This window comes from Lampetra planeri, chromosome 70 (genome assembly GCF_965212315.1).
Source record: "Lampetra planeri chromosome 70, kcLamPlan1.2.h2, whole genome shotgun sequence".
Classification (NCBI taxonomy): Eukaryota; Metazoa; Chordata; class Hyperoartia; order Petromyzontiformes; family Petromyzontidae; genus Lampetra; species Lampetra planeri.
Window position 1 is genome coordinate 352,356 of NC_136175.1, and position 25,727 is coordinate 378,082.

At 46.7% G+C, this 25,727-nt stretch overlaps 1 protein-coding gene across 2 annotated transcripts in view; it reads left to right on the forward strand.

Moving 5' to 3' along the window:
• Window positions 1-978: 978 nt before the first annotated feature.
• LOC144737489 (uncharacterized) overlaps window positions 979-25,727 on the forward strand; it is a 71,092-nt gene continuing 46,343 nt past the window's right edge. Inside the window, exons 1-4 of one of the 2 annotated variants that reach the window (XM_078620204.1) lie at window positions 979-1,173; window positions 14,884-15,105; window positions 18,132-18,300; window positions 23,409-23,598. In XM_078620204.1, coding sequence (XP_078476330.1) covers window positions 1,106-1,173; window positions 14,884-15,105; window positions 18,132-18,300; window positions 23,409-23,598 — 649 coding nt within the window. In that variant the 5' untranslated portion in view covers window positions 979-1,105. The remainder of the gene's footprint in view (window positions 1,174-14,883; window positions 15,106-18,131; window positions 18,301-23,408; window positions 23,599-25,727) is intronic. The other variant, XM_078620205.1, reaches the window with a different exon arrangement.

Below are 25,727 nucleotides of genomic sequence, written 5' to 3' on the forward strand. Positions count from 1 at the left end.
AAAACATTGGTAACATTGATTGTACACACTGGCCTAAATGGAACATATCGGTTATAAAAAGGAGGCAGAATCGAAAACAATCTTGAAACCACTTCCTTTTCTGCCCATCCAATCGAGCCCCTCTCCGGATGTACCACGGAGTAGGAACCGAGACAGAGGAGAGCAGTAGTCACCCCGGAGCCCCCGTTATTGGCGCAGAGAGGGGGCGGTGTGACGGGAAGCTGGCAGGCTCACAGCACCTTAACGGCCTAACTCATCTAACACGTGGCAGCTAATCCATAGCACCCTCCCCCCACTTACGCCTCCCAAATAATGTTTTTTCTTGCTATGCTCCCTCTCACCCTCTCCCTCTCCCCCGTTAGGAAATGGCTCCGTCTCCATAAAGCCTGCCCATATAATGGAACTGTAAACCCAGAAGACCCTAACCGTTCAGCCGATCGCATACACCCTCCGTGGAGGCCGTGTACTGTAAGTTGCGGACATGTACAAATGCTCAATAAAAATGTATAAATGGAAAAAAGTGCACGTAGCCTGGCACAAAGCTCCGTGGTAACGTCACCACCACTCATTATGGAATGTGCGTGAGTGTGTGTTTGGAGCGGTGGCACAGTGGTTAGCGCACTGCACTATGAACCAGGCAGACCTGAGTTCGATTCTCACTCACGACTACCACGATCAACCCCAGTAACGAGTATCTGAACCGCTCCTAGGTCGCCCATAGGTTGACTCAGCCTCAAATGAGTATCTGATACGATGTGTATATATTGGTGCTGGGGAGACAAATGCGGTCGGGCGTGGTGCTGGTCACCCACCCCCTCTTGTGCCGTGCCGGCCTTCATAGGTGCTCCTCATTAACATCACTTGTCCTACATTGTGTGGGCTACACAGGGGAGCTTTGTATTCATCTGTGTCTGGGTCTGCTTCAGTCCCGGATGTAATCGATATTTCCATTGATTTAAAAAAAAACTTCAACTGAGTTCAACTTACAACGCCAAACACATTGTCAACATCATCAGATATAAGAAACATCAGCAGCAGCCTTATAGACATTGAGAACAGCATCAGCACATCAACAACATCATCATCACATGAACAATATCATTACATGAAACTAAGTCCGCATCATCGCAAGAACTATCAATACAACAATCACCAACATCACCATCAGGACAGGTGAGTCATTGTGTTGTTAGTGGTTGCGATGTCGATAATGATTAGCACGGTGGGCTACATACTGAGCGAAAGAACGTCAAGATACTTACATGATGATACTGATGACGATGTTGTTTAACGACGTTGATGATGCTGAAACAGACGTTGATGATGATGCTGATTTTGTAAATTGAGGTTGTCGTTGCTACTGCAGTGCTTACGATGTCAATTGTGTTGATTCTGATAATGATGATATTAATGATGCTCATGATACTGCTGATAATGCTGCAGATGATGATGTTCTTCATATCGTTCACCTTCGTCAAATAGAGCAATCATGAGTGCATTTGTGGAGAAAATAAGCAACACAGCCGTAGAAAAGCAGTCGAATCACCTCTTTCAATATTAATAGTATTTGTACACATCCAATTAAATTAGCGTAAAACTCTAGAGCGATATCTAAAAACAGTGTATCAACGGCATTCATGTGTGAATAAGTAGGTGGATGGACAAGTGAGTGGGCGAGTGAGTTGGTAGATAGGTGAGTGAGTGGGTGAGTAAGTGAGTGGGTGAGTAAGTGGGTTGGTGGGTGAGTGAGTGGGCGGGTGGCTGAATGAGTGAGTGGGTGAATAAGTAGGTGAGTGGGTGGAAGGGATAGTGAGTAAGTGGGCGGGTGGCTGAGTGAGTGGTTGGGTAAGTCAGAGAGAGCGTGCGAGTGGATCGGTGAGTAAGTGGAGCTTGTGAGTGAGTGGGTGCGTAAATTAATGAGTAGGTGAGTGGATGGATGAATGAGTAGGTGCGTGAGTGAATGAATGAATAAGTGAGTGAGTGGGTGAGTGAATGAGTTGGTGGGTGAGTGTGTGAGTGGGTGAGTGTGTGATGCGCCTAGTGCAGTAATCATGATTAGCTTAGGTGCATGCCAGCTTGCTTGTATGCCTGCCTGCTGCTCTGCTTGCATGTTTGCTATGTTTTGCTACCCATGCTGTCAAACGCTGCCGTTGGCTAGCCGTCATGGTGAAACAGGAAGTAGAGTGCGTAAGTCTTCTTGCCAATACAAAGCCTCTCCATCACCAAGTCTCCTACTCTGCCTCCCCGTTGGCAGCCCCGGGTTACTGGTGTACCGCGACACTAGGCCAAACCAGTAGGGTATCTCGGAACTGTAGTGGTCCCCAAAGGCATTTACAACTTGCCAAACACTGCCCCACTGCCTTGTGGGTAAACTTCAACTGGGGGAGAAACCCCCTGACTCCAAGTCTGTGGTGGGGACCTGCAATGGAGGTGTTCAACAAATCGGATTTCCGGCAGTCCCCTGCAGCTCTGGCCATACGTCTGTTTGCTTTAAGTGAAGATGGCGGGCATATGTAGTGCACACCCCTAGCCTCACCTGAATCCACTCCTAGCGCAGGCCTCTTGCTCCAACCTAACCTCCCCCCCATCTTTTAAAGCCCTGCGGCAACAGCGAATGGCGGAAGGTGCAGTTCAAAGGATGTGACTGGGAGCATCTAGCCAAACTCTGCAAGTAGGCGGCAATGGAGTGTAGGTCGCCGAGACACGGGATGGAACAGCGTCGTGTCTCCTTGGCAGCTTCCATCGTGTTTGAGCAACCCCCACACTGCTCACCCCTGATATGGAAGGACCTAGAAGAGGTGGACTATAAATTGACTGTTCCATTCACTCCGGGTGGTTAGCTGCTAACACCGGAGTGTCCCATTCAGCGGCCGAAAGTCAAGGAAATCGAAGACTCGTTTGCTCCTTCAAGTTGTTTATTGGAATGTCCGCACCCTCCTGAACTCTAACGAAAAAAACTGACAGAACAGAAGGACAGCCCTCGTAGCCCATGAACTCAGGAAATACATCAACATTGCAGCACTCAGTGAAACCCGCTTCAATAGAGAAGACTCTCTCAAAGAGGTTGGTGAGGGCTACACCTTCTTCTGGAAGGGTGTTCCAGAAGATGCTCGCCGCCTCCAAGAAGTGGGTTTAGTTGTGAAAACCTCAATCCTTCAATGTGTCACTGAATTCCCTTTTGGCATTAGTGAGGGGCTGATAATGTGGCACATTACCTTGGCTGGGGAGGGGGGGGGCACATTGCCATGCTCATCGGTGCTTATGCTCCTACACTGGACACAGACAATGGCGCCAAGGAGGCTTTCTGTAAAGCTCTCGACGCTGCCATTTAAAACACACCGCGTATTGACAAGCTACTCCTCACGGGAGACTTCAATGCCGGGTATGGGCTCAGAACACCAGATCTGGGAGCATGTACTAGGCCGCCACAGGGAGGGTAAGCAGGACAGCAACAGGCAGCGGCTACTCTCCCCATGCTCCGAACAACACCTAGTGATCTCCAATACCATGCTCCAGTTGAAGGATCAAACACGAGAACCCATGCCAATACCCCTGCTCAAAACACTAGCGCCTGCTAGATTACATCATCGTCATCAGTGCGACCAAAAGGAGGTGCTAGTGACCCTAGCCATGCGTGGGGTGGAATGTTGCGACTGATCACCGTATGATCAAAGCCAAGCTCCGAATTTATATCCATCCATGCCATCGAATGTAGGCCCCAGATAAGAGCCTCAACTGCAATGCCCTAAAAAATCCAGCTGTCCCTAACAACACTGCGGCATATCCCCTCCATCAAACTCCCCGCAATCTGCCCAGACTCCGACCCCAACACCGCATGGACTGAGTGGCGCCATCCTTGAGGCAGCCTTCGAATCAGTCAGGTACACCAAAAAAGGGTCACCAAGACTGGTTCTATGAGAACGCTGCCGGCATCCACACACTGCTGCAGAACAAACGCCAAGCCCACAAAGCCGTTACTTTCCAACTCATACTCTCCTACTCTCCAGTCCTCCCTCTCCAAGGCCAAAGCAGAGTCCCAGCGTGCTCTCCGTGCCATAGATGACACCTGGTGAGTCCAAAAGGCAGATGAGATCCAAAGCCTCGCAGACACAAACAACACCCAAGGGTTTTATGATGCCATCAAAGCCCTCTATGCCCCCCCCAAAACAAGCCACCGCCCCAGTCAGGTCTGCTGATGGCAACACTATTTTCAAGGACTGAAAAAATATATTTAAGAGATGTTCAAAGCACTTTGATATTCTCCTCAACAACACCAACCCCACAGACTTGCTCATACTCGACGCACTCCTTGATATACCACCCATTCATGAACTCAACACTGCACCACAATTTTCTGACGTCCACCTGGCATTCAAAGACGATTGGGTGGATGGGTAAATTAGTGTGTGAGTGGACGGTTTACTGGGTGAGTGAATGGGCGTGTGATTGAGTGTGGAAGTGAGCAATTGAGTGAATTGTTGAGTGGATGAATGAGAAGGGAAGTGGATGAACGAGTAAATAAGTGATTGAGTGAGTAGGTTGGTAATTGGGTGGATGGGTGAATGAATGAGTGGGTGGCTTACTGGGTGAGTGAATGGGCATATGATTGAGTGGTTAAGTGAGGTGAGTGAGTTGGGGAGAGAGAGTGGTGGAATGAGTGGTTAAGCACGTGGGTCAGTAAGTAGGTGAGTCAGTGGGTAAGTTCGTGGGTGAGTGGGTGGATAAATTATTGAGGGTGGGTGCATGAATGAGAAAGTGAGTCAGTTGGTGAATGAATACATAAGTGAGTTCTGGAGTAGATGAGTTGGTGAGTGTGTGAATCAGTGGATGATTGTGTGTGTGGGTGAGTGTGTGAGAGTGTGTGAGTGAGTGAGTAAGTGGGTAAGTGGGTGAATGAGTGAGTAAGTGGGTGGATGGGTGAGTGGGTGGGTGAGTGAATGGATGAATGACTGTGTGAGTGAGTGGGTGAGTGTGTGAGCGAGTGAGTGGGTGAGTGAGTGGGTGAGTGAGTAGGTGACTCGTTCAGTAACTGGGTGGGTGGGCGGTGAGTGACAATGGGTGGGTGTGTGGGTGAGTTACTGGGAGAGTGAATTGGTGGGTGGGTGGTGAGTGAGAGTGGGTGGTTGTGTAGGTGAGTTACTGGGAGAGTGAGTTGGTGAGTGAGTGTGTGGGTGGGTCGGTGTGTTAGTGGGTATGTGGTTGAGTGAGAGAGTGAATGAGTGGGTGGGTGATTAGGTGGATAGGTGAATGAGTGAGTGGGTGGTTTACTGGGTGAGTGAATGGGCATGTGATTGAGTGCATGGGTCGGTGTGTAGGTGAGTAAGTGGGTGAGTGAGGGGGTAGATAGGTGAGTAGGTTAGTCGGTGAGTAAGCAAGTGGGTGATTGGATGCCTGAATACGTGGATTGGTGAATGAGTGAATGAGTGAGTGAATGAGTGAATGAGTGAGTGGGTGAGTGGGCAAGTCAGTGGGTGAGTGGGCGAGTGATTGATCGTTGGAAAGAGTGGATAAGTGAGTAATTTAGTGAGAGGGTGAATAGAGCAGATGGTAGGAGAGTGGGTGAATGAATACGTGAGTGAGTGGATAGGTGACTGAATGAGCATGCGAGTGAGTGGATCAATGAGTGTGTGGTTGGGCGGGTGAGATACTAGGACAGTGGGTGAGTGTGTGGGTGGGTTGGTCCGTGGGTGGGTAAGTGAGTGGATGGGTGAGTGAGTTGGTAAGTGTATAAGCTAGTGCGTTGGTGGGTAGATGAATGAGTAGGTGGAAGGGTGAATGAGTGATTGAGTGGGTAGATGGTTGGCATGGTTAGTGAATGAATACGTGAGTGGGTGCGTGAGTATGCGAGTGGGTGAGTGAATGGGTAATTGACTGGACATGTGGGGTGTGACTGAGTAAGTTATTGAGATGGTAGATGGATGAATGTGTAGGTAAATGAGTGAATACGTGAGAGTTGGTAGGTGACTAGGTGTGTGTGCGTCTGAGTGAGTGAGTGGGTGGGTGAGTTAATGAGTGAGAGTGGATGGTTTGGGTGGATGAGTTACTGGGATAGTGAGTTGGTGTTTTGGTAAGTGTGTGGGTGTAAGATTCAATTATTGGGTGGTCGAATGAGTGGGTGGATTAGGTTATGCATACCTGGATGATTGAGTGAGTGGCTTAGTGAGTGGTTTGGGTGATTTTATGGGTGGGTGGATAAATGAGTGAGTGGGTGGGTCATTTCGTGGGTGAGTGAATGGGCGCGATAGTGAGTGTGACATTTTGCTATTTAGTTAGTTATTTCGTGGATGAATTAGTAGTTAAGTGGGTGAATATCTGAATAGGTTATTGAGTCTGTGGGTAGGTGAGATAGTGCGTGGGTGAGTGTGTGATCCAGTAAGCATCTGGCTGAGTGAGTTGTTGAGTGCATGAATGAGTGAGTTAATGGGTGAGTAAGTGAGTGGGAGGGTGAATGGTGAGAGCTTGAGTGCGTGACTGGGTGAGTCAGTGTGGAAGTCCGTAAGAAATGGAGTAGGTGCGTAAGTGGGTGAGTGAATGGCCTTGTGAGTGAGTGGTTGAGTGCGTGGGTCAATGAGTAGGCAAGAAAGTGTGTGAGTAAGTGGGTGGGTAGCTGGTGGGTTGGTGAATGTGTGAATAGGTGGGTGGGTGAGTGAGTGAATGGCTGAGTGAGTGGGTAGTAACTCAATTAGTGGGAGGGTAGGTGGATGAATGAGTAGGTGAGTGAGTGGGTGACCGAATGAACAAGTGAGTGAGGGGTTGGGCAGGTGAGTGGGTGAGTTGGTGAGTATGTGAATGAGTGGGTGAGGGAGTGGTTGGGTGGGTAAGTGAATGAGTGAGCGAATGAGTGTGTGAGTGAGTGGGTGAATGAGTGAGTTTGTATCGGCGATTGAATTGACGTGTGAGTGACTGGGTACGTGAGTAAATTAGTGAGAGGTTGGATGGATGAAAGGGTAAGAAATTAGGTAAACAAGTGAACAATTGAGTGGATATGTGACTGTGTGATTGTTCGAGTGAGTGGGTGAGAGAATGGTTTGGTGGATAGATGAGTGACTGGTTTGGTGGGTCTGGGAGTGCATCGGTTAGTGAATTGAGTGGGTGAATAGGTGAGTGTGTGAGTGATTAGGTGGTTGTGTGGCTGGGTAAACGACTGAGTGAATGGCTGGGTTGTTTAGTGTGCGAGTGAATAGGGGATTGAGTGTTCAAGTTCAAGTTCATTTGTTAGGTATAGCCCTGTAAGCCATTCGGCTCTTGAATCGGGTGCAACCGCAACAAACCAAAAACTAAAACATGAACAAGAAAACATCTTAAAGTGACTGTGCAAACAGAACATCCAAGAAAAGACAGCAAAATATTGCAGAAAAAGCACTGTACACCAACACTGTGTGCAAAAATCGCAGTGAGATGCAAGTCAAACAACAACAACCACAAGACAACTTAGATTAAGGCCACCAGTCTAACTCTGTACTACAACAAACAAACATGGCCAAACCAAAAAACTTTTCGAAAATCACCAAAATAAAGTCATAAAAGCAATGAAACAGTGGTCATAGGAACTGTGACCGAATTTTCACAATAAACGACGTAAACAACATGTACTACCAAACTCTGCAGCCATAGCTGGCTGCATGAGTCACTCCACAACAGCAGGAGCATCAGTCGGAGTATCAACATTTTTCAATGCACCTTTAAGATCAGCACACTAAATCAAAACACACAGCAGCGATCATCCGGAGCGAAACACAGTGGGTGGGTGAATGGGAATGTAAGTAATTTGGTAGGTGAGTGAGTGTGCGTGGGTGGATGAATGCATACGTAGGTGAGTGGGTAAGTTCGGGAATGCGTGCGTGAGTTAGTGAATAAGTGAGTGTGTGAATGAGTGAGTGGATGGGTACGAGCGTGGGTAAGTGTGTGAGTGAGCCTGCAAGTGCGTGGCTGAGTGAGTATGTGTAAGTAAATTGGTGAGTTTATGAATGAGGGAGTTCATGGGTGAGTATGTAAGTGGGTAGCTTAGTAGGTGAATGGGTGAGTACATGAGCTGGGGATTGGTTACGTCATTAAGCAAGCGAGTGAGTGCGTGGGTTGATTAATAAGTAGTTGAGTGGGTGAATGAGTGAATAAGTGAGTGGGTGGATGAGTGAGTGAGTTGGTAAATGGGTGAATGGTGAGTAGGTGAATGGATGAGTGAGTGAATGAGTGTGTGAATGCGTGAGTTGGTGAATGGCCTTCTCCGATGATCTCCACCTTGCCGTGGTGGAGCAGCTTGTGCATTCTTGAGATTCCATTAGCGATGCCGTCTGGAGCTTAGCCATCAATATGGGTTTACGCTCCCGGTAGAGTCACCCATAGCGGTAATGTCAAGGGGGAAGTGTCCAGACAAAGCCATGAAGGGTGGAGCAGGCAGAAGATGACCTCAAGTCACAACGGTTGTGAAGGCGGAGGAAGGCTGCAGCAGAGAGAGGTTGCCAATCGTTGTGGCCTCCATGCCATTGGACTCTGATCTATCTCTGTCAAGGACCGTGTTTGTGGCTGCATGTGCATCTGTTTCCCCAGATTACAAGATGTTACGCGCAGGCGTCCTTTTGAAAGGGAACAATATCTTGCACATCTTGGATTCAAAGCCCTGCGGCAATCAGCAACGAGTGACGAGAGCATGATAGTGATAGTCTGGCAGCAGCGAGCCAGGAACTGGCACACAGGCAGTGGGTGTTTGATTCAGTCGTCTTGCTTGTGGACAGAGGCAGATAGAGCTTTGAGCAGCTGCACCCATGACTGAGCAGCCCTTTTTGAGATCTGCTTTGCTTACCCCAGTAGGGGAAGGGGCTGGAAAAAGTGCCCTAAAACAGGCTGCCTCAAAACTCCCGACTGGATTACCACGTCCAGTCGTAAGAAACAAAGAAAAAATAAATTTGGAGCCTGGAATGTATGAATTGTGATGTAAATTTCAACCAGCGATCGACCTGAGAGACAAATTGTGATCATCATAAGAGAACTGAGAAGATTTTGGATTGACATCTCTGCACTCTTCTGAAACCGGACTGGCAGATGATGGGCACATTAAGGAGGAGAACGGCATTTACACCTTCTTCTGAAAACGTAAACCAGCTGATGAACCCAGGAACCATGGAGTTGGTTTCGCTATTAAGAAAAGACTCATCAGCCACCTCTCAGAACTCCCTGTCGTCATCAATTAACGCCTCATGACTGTCTGTCTAAGGCATGCAAATATACCGGGTCGCCCTATCCCTCTGCTCCCGGTGATAGTAACAAGGGGACAGGCCGGTTAATAAAGATCCATGACTCCTGTCACAACTGGAGGGTTTCAAAACTCGATCTGAATCTTCAATTGTCCTTAGACCTACCCTCAAAACCTGAGGCCAAGATGCCGGGCCGTGGTGCATATGTGAACCCTATAGGTGTTACATGTGCTTCTCATTTCATTTTATCTGCCATTTGACACACACAATTGGAAAAAAAATTGTGCGTGTTTAACAATGCCGGATGCACCAAACACAATTTTTCTTATATAAAGTAAATAACGACAGTCAGCTACCCACGCACGCAAAGCAAGCTCTCGACAGCCAAATGACAATGACTTTTACAGCAAAAAAGTGTAAACTGGCTTGCCCTATCCTTCTCCTCCTGGAGATAGTAACCGGAAGACAGGCCGGTTAATAAAGACAACATGAATAGACAAGTTTGGAGGCAATGAGAGGATACGCTGCATTGTGTTCTGACCTCCTCTTGAGGTTTGAGTGACTCCACCACCAAGGGACACCAAAGGATTGTGGAACTGCAACTCTTTATTTCCAAGTGATTTTCCCTCCTCTTAAGGATCGAGTGACTCCACCACTTAGAAACATCAGAAAGTTATGGAACAGGAACTCTTTATTTCAAATTGTTCTTCTGAGGAGCATTAGTGCATCTGTAATTATGACCAGATGCACACCAATCGACCGCACGTTAGACAACACCTCGCTGCTCAATCCATGTACAGCTTCCATCCGAATATCAATAGATTCCCTGTACCCTGAATTGATTGCTCCACAGGTGGGCGTGGCCTACTGTGCAGTCACGTGAGTTTATGTGTCCCATCCATGGTCATCATTAACGCCATTGATAACACTGTGTGTAAAAAAAATTGTTCCTGGGTTCTAAGTGTTATTTCCTAATTGCGTATGCCTCAAAAGTACAGAAAATGGCTATTATTCCACACAAACTTAGCTTTTTGACCAGGACATTGATATTTTAAAATGTACTTCTTTTAAATGAGAAAACGGTCGAAATTTTTGTTTTCGTTCACGTAAAGTCTGAAAAAAACAACATATGAATCAAAATGTACATGTATTTATACTAAAGTAATACAAAATTACTACAAAAGGTTTAGACACCAAGGCGCACTACCACAGACAGGACTGGCCACAGCGGACCGATTTATCTGTGGGGAGTTATAACGTTAAGTGGCAGCCACCGGTGGACCCCCGGAAGGTGCTGATACCACCACTGCACATCAAATTGGGCCTTATGAAACAATGTGTCAGAGCTGTAGATAAGGAGTCGGCAGCCTTCAAGTACCTTCAAGACTTCTTCCCTAAGCTGTTTGAGGCAAAGGTCAAAGCCCGTGTCTTCGTCAGACCACAGATGAAGAAGATCCTGGAGTGCAGTGAATTCCCCAAGAAGCTCACTAATGAAGAGAAAGCGGCTTGGAACAGCTTTGTTGCAGTGGTTCGTGGCTTCCTGGACAATCACAAGGTCGGCAACTATGTGGAGCTGGTTGAGACTCTGGTGAAGAACTACGGGGCAATGGGCTGTAGGATGTCCCTCAAAGTTCATATCCTTGATGCTCATCCTGATAAATTCAAGGAGAACATGGGAGCGTACTCGGAGGAGCAAAGCAAGCGCTTCCACTAGGATATACTGGACTTTGAACGCCTCTACCCATGATAGTGTAACTAGAACATAATGGGAGACTACATTTGGGGCTGATTCGTGAAAGTGATTTATGGTTTAATCGTAAATTTCGAAAAACTACTCACTTCTAAATCTTTTGTAATAATTTTTGAAATTGCTTTAGTAAAAATACATGTTAATTTTGATTCATATGTTGTTGTTTTCTGACTTGATGTGAATGAAAAGACACAAATTCGCCAGTTTTCTCACTGAAAATAGATACATGTCAAAATATCACTGTCCTGGTCACAAAAGCAAAATTTGTGGGGAATAATAGCCATTTTTATACTCTTTGGTTCTTTCGGTAAAGTCACGTAGGTAGAAAATAAAATAAATCACGACGTTTCAGGCGCAACACAAGTGTCCATCATCAGGTGGGAAAGCTTGTGTTGCGCCCAAAACGTTGTGGATTCCTCCAGTCACGAAAGCTTCAAATCAAGATTAGTAGCCATTTCCTATACTTTTTAGGCATCACCAATTACGAATTAACACTTACTACCCAGGAACAAAAATTGTGTTACATAGTGTCATTATTTGTGTGATTCATTACATTAAGCTCATACCGACTAAATTAACAACCAAATAGCCACATTTGTGAGTGTCTATGCCCCAACCCTGGAATCACAGGGGGAAATGGAGGGTTTCCATGCCAACTTGGACACAATACTCTCAAGTATTCCTAAGGAAGTCAATATTATTGTTCTTGGGGATTTTAAGGCCAGGGTCAACCGGGTCCATGACCTTTGGAGAGGCACAATTGGAAGGAAAGGTGTCAGCAATACCAACTCAAATAGAGTTCTTCTCGTAACCAAATTTGTTTAGCATTACCTCATCATCACCAACATACTCTTACGTCAGAGAAACTAATTCCAAACATCCTGCATGCACCCCGCTCCAAACTCTGGCTTCTCAATGACTATGTCATTGTCCAAGCCAAGCACTGTCGTGATGTGAACATCAGAAGAGCGATGACGAGTGCAGACGACTATTGGACAGGCCATTGCCTGATCCGCTCCACTATGTATATTACACTGATGAAAAAAAGGTTGAGATGGCCAAGACTTAACATCGAGAATTTGCGAGATACCAGCAATGATAGCACTTCCAGAATATTCTTGGTGCAAAACTCCCAAAATAATATCCTGATATCGAAAACCTGGGTTAAACAGGGCCGCATCATTGCGTCCATCGTGTTTTCAATCTTCATTGATGCTATCCTCCACCTCACAGACCAAAATCCTGTACAGAACAGATGGCAGACTCAACATATTCAAGTCAAAGAGCAAAGTTTTCATCACTTCCATCATGGTACTCCAGTATGCAGATGACAATGCCATCATTGCCAACTCATAAGAAGACCTGCAGTGCGTCCTGGATGTCTTCACAAAGGCATACAAATTCCTGGATCTGGCCCTAAACATAAAAAACACAAATTCTCCACCAACCACCACCTGACGAGACACCGGCCCCAGCAATACATTCTGACAATGTCACCCTCGAAAATATGGATCACTTTTTCTACGTTGGCAGCCTTCTCTCCTTTAAAGCAAGCATCAACATGGAAATACACCACCGCCTAAACTGTGCCAGTAGAGCCTTTTTCCTGATTGAGGAAAAGAGTCTTTGAAGATCGTGGTATCTAGGTAAAACCTAAACTTCACGTCTACAAACCCTACTGTATGGGATTGAAATCTGGACCACGTACAGTAGGCACCTTAAAGCCCTGGAGTTGCACCAACAAAGGTGCCTTCACAAAATCATGAGGATAATTTGGAAAGACAAGCACACTAACGCCAGTGTCTTGGAGGAAGCAAACATTAACAGCATCACCACTACCATCACCCAATACCAGTTCAGATGGACTCGCCACTTTGTTAGAATGCTCAACTCCCACCTCCCAAAACAGGTCCTGTACTCCCAGCTAAACAAAAAACAGCAGGTCCCCGGAGGACAGAAGAAGCACTACAAGGACAACATCAGGATCAACCTCAATAAGTGTCACATCAACACCACCAATAGGGAGGACATTGCTCAGGACAGAACCACGTGGAGGAAGGCAGTCCACGAGGGGGTCACACTCAATAAAAAATAACTTTGCCGTGCCACAGAGGACAAGCGATAACAATATAAGGAGAGGCTTACTACCAAAAAGGCCCAACCATCATCCACCACCACCATCACATACCCTTGCCCACATTGCAGCAGAATTTGCGGATCTTGGATCGTCCTCTTCAGCCATCTGAATATCCACAAACAGGACCCACCAGGAGGACAATCATACTCGACCCCGAGTGATCGCCGATGATGGATGAATGGCTGAATGAGTGAGTGAGTTAGTGAAAAGGTGAATGAGTGAGTGGGCAATTGAGTAAAAATGTTCTCCAGAACAAAGAGCGCTACAACGAGTCACATCATTCTATGCTAAGCGAGGACTGCCTGTACTCTGACAACTTGGCAGAACCCTCGTGAAAAAAAAGTTTTGAGACTCAGTGATGCTTTTCTGGGTAAACAAAATGATATAATAAGCATTCTGTGTACCACCCCACACTCCTTCCCACCCTATCCAGGTATCTCTAACACACCCCTATCCTAGTTCCGGTCGTATCTCTATTTACGAACTTCCTCTGTTTTTTTCAACTACTATACCTCCCCCTACCTCCTCCCCCATGACTATTGGTGCCCCGCTCAAGGATCTGTCCAAAGAAACTTGCTCTTCTTTTTCTTCGATATCTTACCTCTGAAAGCTGTAATTTATTCATTTATTTTTCCCAATCACTTTTTCGCTGACGAAATCTAGATTTGTTTTCCTTTCCCTCCCTTAGTCCTGATCTGCCCTCCATTTTTTCTGACTGCTTAACCACTGGCCAGTCCTGTATGTCATGCCACTACCTCTCCATAAATCCTTATGAAACTGAAATCATTTTCTTCCCTTCTCTCCACTCCCGTCTACCCTGTGCTACCTTCTAATTCCCTCCCTTTTCCCGCACCCCTATCTCCTTTGTTCGCAACCTCGTGGTAATCTTCAACTCCTCCCTCTCCCACCACATCTCTGCGACTACCCACACTTGTCGCTTTCACCTATTCAATATTCGCAAAATCCATCCCCTCATCTCACTATCAGCTCCTAAACTACTGATTCACTTCCTCGTTTTCTCTCACCTTGACTACTGCAACTCTCTTCTTCTACGTCTTCCTGCCTACTACTTTACTCCTCTCCAATAACATCATTTCGGATCATTTTAACCTTCCCCACAATACGCTGACTTCTGCTCTACTTTCCCAACATCATTGGCTCCCTGTCGACTTTCGCTGTCTGTTTTAATGTCTCACTCTTGTCTGTAAATCCCTCCATGGGCTTGTCCCACTATATCTTACTTATTGTATCTCTTACTACTCTGTCCCATCCCGTCCTCTACACTTACAGTTTATACCGTCCCTCTCTGTGCTTCCCTCGCCGTGTTAGCAGTCATGATCTCGTTCCAGTTCCTGCTCCCCTTCACTGGAACCAACTCGCACTGCAGCACACGAAGCAATGATCTTTACCATAACAACCTACAGCTTCCCTTCCTCCCTTTAAAACAACCCCCATCTCTTCTCCACTTTCCCATCACCCTGCCATCCCGTGCTTCTGATATTCCCTGTCCCCACCCCCCAGATACGACCATGCCTACCCCAACCCCTATCACTGCCCCTATCGCAAAACCTATCACTACTCCAACCCCTCCTTAATCACCCCACCTGTCCTAACTGTCACCATTACTACACCACCAATTTTAATAACAACCTTAATCTTTATTTTAATTACTATTATATCGTGTACAATTTCACAATAATTGTAAAGCACCTTGGACTAAGGCAATTTACAAATATCTCACAAAAAATGTATACGTTTTATTATTAAGTGTACATGTTTGAAAATTATCCTTTTGTTTTCCTTAGCGGAGCTGCATCGGCCATTATGAACCTCACCACCCTCTTGGCCATGTACCTCACTGTGGCATGGCACGTGGTCGCCTCCTCTGATGTCACGGGGTCGCCCCAGGCTGCCACCTCTGACGTCACATCGGACGCGGAAGTCGTCTGGGAGAACATGAGAGATGAGGCCGTGGCGTTTTGGCGGGAAAACCGATGCGAATTTCCACAAAAGGAATTTTATCCCAGGCAAGGCCCCACTGCAATACACAGTCGTGTCTCACTTAACGAGCGTTTTGTGTTTGTTTGATTTGTTACCATAAATCGCTATCACAAGCTATTGAACTTCGCTCAATTTGTTCCAAAACGAGTGGTTGGCACTCAGGCCTGAGCCAGAGTGCCATCCAGCAGAACCTCCAATTTTTTTGGATTAAGCAGCTTTTTGTGTATCATAAAAATATTGATTGCAATAGATGTCAAACCATGAGATTAAATTGGTGATTGGAGAAACGTATATTGAAAATAGGAAGGGCCCGAGGATGTTTACCTGTGGTGTGCCAACTAGGCATGTCATAGACAATGGCTGTTCGTCACCCAGCTTGACGAACTGTAATCGAACAATCCACCCCAGTACCCTACCGGATACACCGAACCTTGACCATAGCCACCAACTAAGTATCTAATTGTCGATAGTGTCAAAGGTGGCTGAAAATTGAGGCCAACCAACGCTGATCTTGTAGAGGTCATCAGTAATCTTTAGTAGAACCGTCTCAGTGATATTAAACTTCTGGTATGCCAACAGCAATGTTGAATTTGCCCATCGCAGCAATGCTATATGACATTTGGAATCGTACTCGGGTATCTATGTATGTTGAACTTTGTTCACACTATACGAAACCAACCTTACGCTAATTGGCGGTGTAGGGGAAGGACAATAAACTATTCGCGCAATTTTTAACCAGTCTCAGAAACGGCCCTAGCTGAATGAAAGATTTGTCAGGTGGACAAGCAGCAGTGCAAGCACGTCCGATCATGAATTGAGGATATACGTGTGGATTAATTCGAGCAGCGATGTCTTAGTTGGCAGTCATGTGATGAACATCGACACCTCTGACACCGATGTTGGTACTCGGGTCTCGATTTTTGCATTGGTTCCAGGTTTATCAAACTCAGATCGCATACCAAGTGAATGGATTTCGTTCAAGTTAGAAACTGCCATTTTGATCGTCGCCATTTTATTGGCAAAGACAGTCGCAAGTACTCTGCAGAGGCCTGGTTGACTAGTTGATGGGTGGTTGAAGTGCAGCAAACCCTTTTTGACGCCCCACAGTGCATGGGGGTCCTCAGCTGACTCATTGAAGTGCAGAGCATAGAATGATCTGCGAGATCGAATAATACGTCGTTTGTCAGATTTGCAGGTGGCTCTGTAAGCGAGTCAGACAGTCTCGAAACCAGTTTTCTAACAAAGATGCTCCACCCTGTTCTGCATCGCAGTGATCGCCTCTGGTAACAGCCAGTTCCAGCATTATTTTCCCATTATCTTTGTGCTTAATACGGATGGTCTAGTCGTTTCCACGTTGCACGTCACAAGACTGTGATCTGAAATACCTACTTCAATTACAACTTCGATGACAGTTACAGCATCAACGGATGTGAAGATGTGATCGAGGATATTTCCCAAGAGACATGTTGCGCCATTGATTTTCCGGGTGAAACTGTGACTGTCGATAATGTCAGCGAGATCGATACTGATTTTACCACAAGAACCAGTTGGTTTGGGACAGTTCAGATGACCACAGATAATGAAGTGAGAGCCAAGTGACCTACAGTCTAGCAAACCAGAAAGCTAGGAAAATTATTCTGACAGCAGCGATGATGGCAGTCGATAGATAACAGCAATCGTAAGCCCCCGCATGCTCTTCATTATTTTCACATGCAGCAGCTCGATTGACGCGATTGTTAATGAGTCATTCAGGATTTTAACGCAGATGTCTTCATGGTAAATCAGTTCGATCCCACCACCATGCAGGCTGCCAGTGCCAGGCTTCCCGCGATGACGCTCATGTGCAATAGCGTATCAATTACGTGGAGCCTCACACTTAATTACGTCTCGTGAGTCGCCATATACCCAGGTTTTGGTAATGGTCAATATGTCCAGTCCACAATCATTGATCAGGTTTTCCAAAATCCGGCGAAATGTTGGGATTATGGTCAGGGGTGTTGAGACTGAACGGATTTATTTATTTTAATTAATTTTCTCTGTGATGATATTTTTTGTTACATGTATTTTATGTATCCGTTTTTGATTTTTGATTTGCTAAGTAGTGGGGTCTTGTTTTTGTATTATCTTTTCAAGGGACTGGTTAATTGATGTGCAGTGTTGTGGGATACAATGGCATGAATGACGCTATATAAATTACATTATTATTATTTTTGAAAAGAGCTTCATATCTCACCGGATTCCTTAGAAATCTGGAAACGGAAAGAGACACGTAGATATACATTGAAATATATAGATATTAATAGAGACCCACAGAGATGCATAGAGACCCATAGAGATACATAGATACCCGTAGATGTATATATCTAAACACAGACAGGCTCATAGAGACTCGTAGAAATACATAGCGACTCCCAGAGACCCATGGAAACCCGTAGATGTACAGGCTTATAGAGATGTAACTTACTGAACTGCCTCTTCTGGATGTCTGCGATAAAAAGCTTCACAGCTCATCGGATTCATCCAGTCTAAATAAACATTTTGAAAATAAAGATTCTGATCTCTGGATGACACCAACTGAGTATTCTTACAAATTAGACTATCCTGGGAACTGAGTTTTAAAAGAGTTTCAGAAAACGCTTCTCTTTCGTATTGTGCGCGAGTGTATGACGTGCGTGAACGTTTACAATGTTATTGTGTGACTTTACTCTGTGTGTATGTGTGAGTGACAGAGGGGGGATCAGGCATACAAAGGTCAGTGCGCTGTGCTGCAAACCCGGCAATCGGAGTTCAATTCCGCTCACGACCACCAAGATCAGTGACGGTTATCTGAACCGGTCTTGACCCTCCCCTAGGTCGACTCAGCCTCAAATGAGTAGCTTGTGCGACGTGAAAACATCGCTACTGGGGAGGCAATGTCCGTCAGGCGTAGTGCTGGCTACCCAGCCCCTCGTGTACCGTGCAGGCCTTCATAGCTGCTACTCACTGACTGCACTTGTCCTAAAAGTGTTTTACGGCTACACGGGGACATCTTTGTCTTTGTCTGTGTCTATAGGTTTGACGTCTGCTCACGTGTCTACATCCCAGGAAACCAGGTCATGTCGCTGTGCCGTGCTCTCTTTAACATAACACGCGCACTCTGCCACCCGCAAAGCGCCAACTCGGATCTTCTGGACACGTTGCTACACATTGAGGACCTGGTGGGCCAGGAAAACACCACACAGGTGGCTATGGTCTCTGTGTGTGAGTCTGTGGGTCTCTGTGTGTGAGTTTGTGGTTTTCTGTGTGTGAGTCTATGGGTCTCTGTGTGTGAGTCTATGGCTCTCTGTGTGTGAGTCTGTGGATCTGTGTGTGGGAGTCTGTGGTTCACTGTGTGAGTCTGTGGGTCTGTGAGTGGTGAGTCTATGGATCTCTGTGTGATAAGTCTATGAGTCTCTGTGTGGTGAGTCTATGGGTTTATGTATGAGTTTGTGGATCTCTGGGAGAGAGTGGTGTTCATTCCGTTTGTTGCGCCAGCCGAGCCAGGATTAAGAAAAAACTTCACTCAATTTTCACCCATGCAAACGGAGAATAGCACAGACTAATTGTGTTACTAATCTAACATGCAAATGAACACAATACCATATTTCAAAATCACAATTAAGGGACAAACAACATTATATATATGCTCTTTAAAAGAACGATGTTTGTTTCTTAAAATGCCATTCATTGATTGGGAGGGAGCGGTGTCCCAGCTTAGGCTGTGGTGGGTTGGCAATTCAAACTTTGTGGTAAAGTGGATTTTCAAAAATACCTCTCCGTATGTGAAGCACCCACTCACAAACCCACTCATCCACTCACAAACACAAGACAAAGATCTACCATATAGCCTTAACTGACTGTTGAGGCAAGTGCTATTCGCCAGCACCTATGAAGGCTAACACAGCACACAAGGGTGTGGTTGGCCAGCAACTCGCCCAACCGCCTTTGTCTCCCAAGTAGCAATGTTTACACACCGCGCCTGGTACTCATTTGAGGCCGAGTCGACCTAGGTGAGGCCTAGGACCGGTTCAGATAATCGTATCTGATGGTGTCCCTGAACAGGAATTGAACCAGGGTCACTGGATTCGTAGTGCAACCCGCTAACCACGACACTCGCTCCCGACACACCCACTCACTCACCCACTAAACTAATTAATTCACCCAATCAGCCATCCAATCACTCACCCACCCTCCCACCGACTCACCCACCCAACTCACTCACCCACTCACTGCAGGCATTAATATTGAACTTCTTGCACACCATGTCTAAACAATCAAGCTAATCAGAGGTGTGTGGAAAGGATAACAATCTAAACACAAAAAGCAATTCTGAAGAAATTAGTTTGTAATCTAGATGATTTAAAAATGTGACAGCTCCAGTGGCTTCCTAATTTCGTAAGGAAGAGCGTTCAAGACGGCCGCAGAAGCGCATCCGAACATCCGGGATGCAGTGACCGTATTTTGTTTGACGGCGAGCCAAAAGCCGCTGCGAGGATGATCGGAGGTCGCGTGATGATGTATGCTCCTTGACGATATTTGGCAGCTATTGTGGTTCATTTGTGGTGAGCACTTTGTGTAATGACTGGCACCTGATTATGCAATCATTCGGCAACTCGAAGCCAACGCAGGTCAGGGAGCACTGTATAGACGTTCCCAGATCTTGTAGTTCCCGTCATGACCGATGCCGAATAATTGTGTATACGCTGCGGCTGGGTAATGTTTTTTTGTCAAACATCCCAAAAGGTAGTATGCTGCAATAATGCGGCCTTGTCGATCCTATGCTACACCGCCACGGTGTTGGCGACGTCACGACTCAACAGAGGTCGAATGTGTAGTCGAGTTCCGATGTGAAAATTGCAGGACCTAACTATAGTTTGCATGTGGTCATCAAACGACGTGTTACAGTCGAGTGTGGTGCGACGACTATTGAGATGAGAAGAACACTGCATCCGGGTATCTGCGACCCTCCACATTTGATTATCCCACAATTTTTTTTCACTTACTGGCAAGGGAGGTTCCATGGTGTTTTCACTTCAGTCCGAGTGCCAACCAGTGAAACGGCTGTTTTTATTTTTGGATGAAGCAGCGTTTCGTTTCATGAAAACCACACGTGCACTGCTTACATCCACCCTTCAGTGTTCACTTCACTGCGGAGTACAAATAACTTTACCGGGGTCTACCACAATCATGAAGGTCCTTCACTAAGGTCCTTCATGATTGTGAGCAGAAGGCATGGCACTCCAAAAACACAAAGAATAATCTAAAGCCCTGGTCTTTTAATGATATCATAGGCCTTGACCAGGTCAATAAATCAGAGATGTAGGTCCAGTTAACATTGTCTACATTTCTGTTTAAGCATTCCGAAAGAGAAAATGGCACCCATGCACGACTGCCCCAATCTGAAATCACACTGGGGCTCCGCAAGCGTCTCCTCGTCATATCTGGCAAGGCGATATTGGATAATTATTGCCAGAACTTTTCCCGGCATACTGAGGATGGAGATGCCTTGGTAATTGTTGGAATCAGTGCTGTCCTTTTAAAAAAAAAATAGGGAGTAGGCCACTAGGGCATCCTTCCTGTCTTGCGGATCCTGTCTCGTGGACCAAACAGTTGGAATGATGTTATAGAGGGCAGTCTGAACACACACACACAACCCTCCCTCAGCAGTTCCCTTAAAGGATCATCTCTCCTCAGAATTTTACCTGGTTTAAAGCTTTGGATCGCCCTTCACACTTCCTCAACAAATGGCACATTAGCAAACCACTCATAAAGAATGGCGATTTGCTCCAATATTTGAGGCACAGCAGCACCAGCAGGGTCAACCCCACATTGCACGTTGATGTTGTTTAAGCTGAGCGGGTTTCCTTCCCCCAAAACATCACAAAAATTGTCAGAAAACCTGTGAACTATTTTTGTGGGTCGCTGTTTTGAAACTCATTCTTTTCAAATCAGGAGGAGGGGAGGAGTTGCAAGTGATGATGAAATTCACATCTGCAGCTTTCATCAGCTAGACGAGGCCAGACTATTGGGGGTTTGAGTGGGGTCCTTGATGGATGATTGCCACCACAGTCAAAGTATGGTATGCACATCTTACAGATGACAAGCAGATGGTCACTCGAAAGATCAGCTCCACTGTAGGTCCTGATAGAGGACTTGGACCCCTAATCACTGTTCCGTAACAATGTAGTCCAGCAAATGTTCTTGCTTGAACCCGGCGTGCAATAATTATGTTATATGAATGCACCAATGCCAGAACAGCTTGTTGGTGATTTCAAGCCATGGGATGCACAGAAGTCTAGCAGCCTCCTACTATTGTTAGTGAGCTGATCTGGGCTATACTTTTAAATCACTCCAGACCAGATGTCTACGTCATGACCCACTCGGGCATTCAAGTCAGCTAAGAGGACGACTCTATCCCGTGTGGCCACTTTAGCCAGCACATCGGACAGGAGGTCATAAAAGACATCTGACTCATCAGCCATTTCTGCAACCTCCACTGATGTTCATCTTCAGTGGGGGCGTAAGCCAACATCACAACCATCGCTCCACTCCTATTGATGGGGATGATCTCCCACAAAAGCCTGTGACTCAAGGATTCTTACACCTCGCCTCTATGCTCCTACGCCCCTTCATTCTTTTTTTCAAAAGTGTCACTTCTTGTTGTTTGGCAATTTCTTTCCCTGAGTGAAGAATTGTCCACCCCTCGTGGTGACTGGAGCCAAATCCATTCCACCAAACCTCCTGTATATCACATAATTCCAAGCGGTACTAGTCCAGCTCTCGACAGATGAAAGGAAGCCTCTCCTTTGTAGTGAGTGTACAGATATTCCGCCTGGCCGACCTCAGCCTTTTCTAACCCGCGAAGGGAGTGGTACAGTCTGGCTCCGTCAAGTGTGGTTTGGAAGACGGCGTCATGCCTTTCCTCCCTGGGGACTCCAGCACAAGTTTAAGTGGGTGTTTCCATCATGGCTACTGGTATGAATTAGTTCTAAAATGGGGGGTGGGGGGGAGGTTACCGACTCCTGGTACACACTGATCTTGGTACACACGTACATACAGACATATGCACGTCCTACTCACACTCAATTCAGCATCACCTTCGCCTAAACACACCCATCACTCACCGCAACGCACTCAGGTCTGCCTTACTGTATTTACCCTCTCACTGCACTCTCACATATATTGACTGTACTATAGACCGAACCAAACCACTACACTCTATACCACACACACACCAAGTTACACCAAAGACCGCAAAATGTATCAAACACTACTGTAAACTATGCCACCTACTCACCTATTAACACACTCACCCAACCACTCACTCATCTAACAATCCACCCAATCGTACACCAACCCACACCCCCACTAAATTACTCACTCACGAACTAATTAACTCACCCACTCACTGGCTTACCCACCCACTGAATTATCCAGTCGCTCACCCAAATACGTATTTATCTATTCACCCACACAGTCACCAAATCACTCATTGACAAAATCACTTCGTCACTCACTCATCAACTAATTATGTGACTCACCCACTCAATCACTTACTCACATACTCACCCAATTACATACTTACTCAGACATTCACCCACTCACTCATTCACTCACCAACTCATTCACCCACACACATTCACTTACCCACTGAATCATCAACTCACCTCGTAACTCACACAATCACTCATCCACCCAATCACTCAACCACCCACTCACTCAGCAACCCATCCACCGATACACCCACCTGCTAACCCACTTACCCAATAAAAAAAAGAATCCCCGTATAGCCGTAACAGACTAATAGTGGTGTTAGTGAGCACATATGAATATTGATCTGGCACACGAGAGGGTGGTTGCCAGCACCATGCCCGGCCGTCTTTGTCTCTCCAGTGGCGATGCTTACACACTGCACCAGGTACTTATTTAAGGCTCAGTCGACATAGGGGAGGCCCAGGAGTGGTTCACATAATCATCACTGGTGTTGGCCGTGACCAGGAATTGAACTCAGTTTGCCGGGTTGGTAACAGCGTGATAACTGCGACACTACCGCTCACCTTACCCACACACTCACCCACCCACTCACGTGCTCACCCACCCACTTGCTCACCAACTAATCAACTCACTCACTCACTCACGCATCCACCCACTTACCCACAACTCCACTCACCCACCCACTCACTCACCCTCTCATCCACTCACCCACAAACCCATCCACTCATCCACAAATCCACCCACTCACTCACTCACCCACCCACTCAACCACTCACTCACTCAACCCTGTCTGCTCACTACCCCCACCCCATTCGAGGTCTGTTCGGCTCTGGAGCGGCTGGACTCGATGGGCGTCATCCCGCAGGGCGAAGCTTGGTTCGTTCCTCTGAGGGCGGTGCTCACGCACAGAGCCATCTGCTCCAAGTTCTGCGCCTTTGGGCAGGCAAGGCCTCTCTGCGTCTCTCTGCACCTGGCCTACAACTTCATAGCACAGGAGGGCTGGCCCGGTAAGGATCTGATGGCCTGAGCCACACACCCACACACGCACCTACTCATTCACCGACTGACTCACCCACTCTCTCACCCGCTCACTCACCCACCCACTCATCCACTCACTCACACAGTCACTCATACAGTCACCCACTCACCCACCGACTCTCACCCACTCTCTCACTCACTCACCCACTCACTCACTCACCCACTCACGAACTCACCCACCAACTAACTAACCGACCCACTTACCAACTCACTCGCCCAGTCACCCACTCACTTACGCACTCAATCGCCCCCTCATCAACTCACCCACTCAATCACGCACTCACACAGCCACTCACGCACTCACACAGCCACTCACGCACTCACCCACCCATTCACCAGCCACCCACTCACACAGTCAATCATCTGTCACTCACTCACCCACCAACCCACTCACTAACTAACTCACTCACTCACCCACTCACTCCCTCACCAAGTTACTCAACCAGTTACCCACTTACCCACTCAATCAACCACTCACTCACCCACTCAATCAACCACTCACTCACCTGCTCACCCAGTTACTCGTCCAGTCACCCACTCACTCACCCACTCACCCACTCACCCACTCACTCAACCACTCACTCAACCACTCACTCACTCACACACTTACTCACTCACCAACGCACTCACACACTCACTCAACCACTCACTCACATACTCACTCATCCAATCACCAACTTACTCACCCAGTCACCTAGTCACCCAGTCACCCAATCACCCACCCAGTCACCCATTCACACACACAGTCAGCCACTCACCCACTCACACAGTCACTCATTTTGTCACTCACCCACCCAGTCACTCCCTCACCCATCCACTCACTCACCCAGTCTCTCACCCACTCAAACACCCACTCATCCACCCACTCATCCACCCACTCACTCACACACCAACTTACCCAGTCACTCACCCACTCACCCACCCACTCACCTACTCGCTCAACTGGTCACTCACCCACTCACCCACTTGCTCAATCACTCACTCACCCATTCACTTACTCACCTCCTCATTCACACAGTCACTCATCCAGTCACTCACCCACCCAGTCCCCCACCCACTCACTCACTAACTCACCCACCCATTCACTAACTCTCTCATTCACCCACTCCCCCACCCAGTCAACCAGTCACCCACTCACTCACCCAATCACCCACGCAGTCACCTAGTGCGATGGATATATTGCCACTGGTGAGACAAAGGCGGCTGGGCGTGGTGATGGCCACCCACCCCCTCGTGTGCCTTCATAGATGCTACTCACAAGCCGCACTTTTTCCAATAATTTGTTAAGGCTATGCGGGGGATCTTAGTTTTTGTATTTTTTGTGTTTGCTAATACTGTGAAAGGCAATGGTTTGCTGTACTTGTACATACTAATATATACAGCAGGGGTCCTCAAACTTTTTAAACAGGGGGCCAGTTCACTGTCCCTCAGACCGTTGGAGGGCCGGACTATAGTAAAAAAAAACTATGAACAAATTCCTATGCACACTGCATATATCTTATTTTGAAGTGAAGAAACAAAACGGGAACAAATACAATATTTAAAATGAAGAACAAGTAAAGTTAAATCAACAAACTTGCCAGTATTTCAATGGGAACTATGGGCCTGCTTTTGGCTAATGAGATGGTCAATGTCCGGTTCCATATTTGTCACTGCTAGTCGTAACAAGTGATGCAAGTGTGCATCCGTTAGTCTAGATCTGGTTGGAGATTTCAAATGTTTCATTCTGGAAAAAGTCTGTTCACAGACATAAGTGCTGCCAAAGATGGTTGCCATTTTGAGTGCATGGTTCCTGAGATGAGGATATGTCTCAGAGAAGAGAGATGCATATAAACTATGAAGGCTGCTTGACTTGAATGCGTCTTTCAGAGAGTCACAATTCTGCAGTTCAGCCAGTTCCATTTGGTAAATTGTATCCACATTTTCAATGTCAATAGAAAATGGGTTACGGAAAAGCTGTATGTCCTGTTCATGGAGATAAAGCTCTTTAAATCCAAATTGGAACTCCTTTTGCAATTTTTCCAGTGAATCCACACATGTTTTGTTTGGGAATGCAACCAATGGTTTTTCCGCTAACAGATTTTGAGTTGTAGGGAGA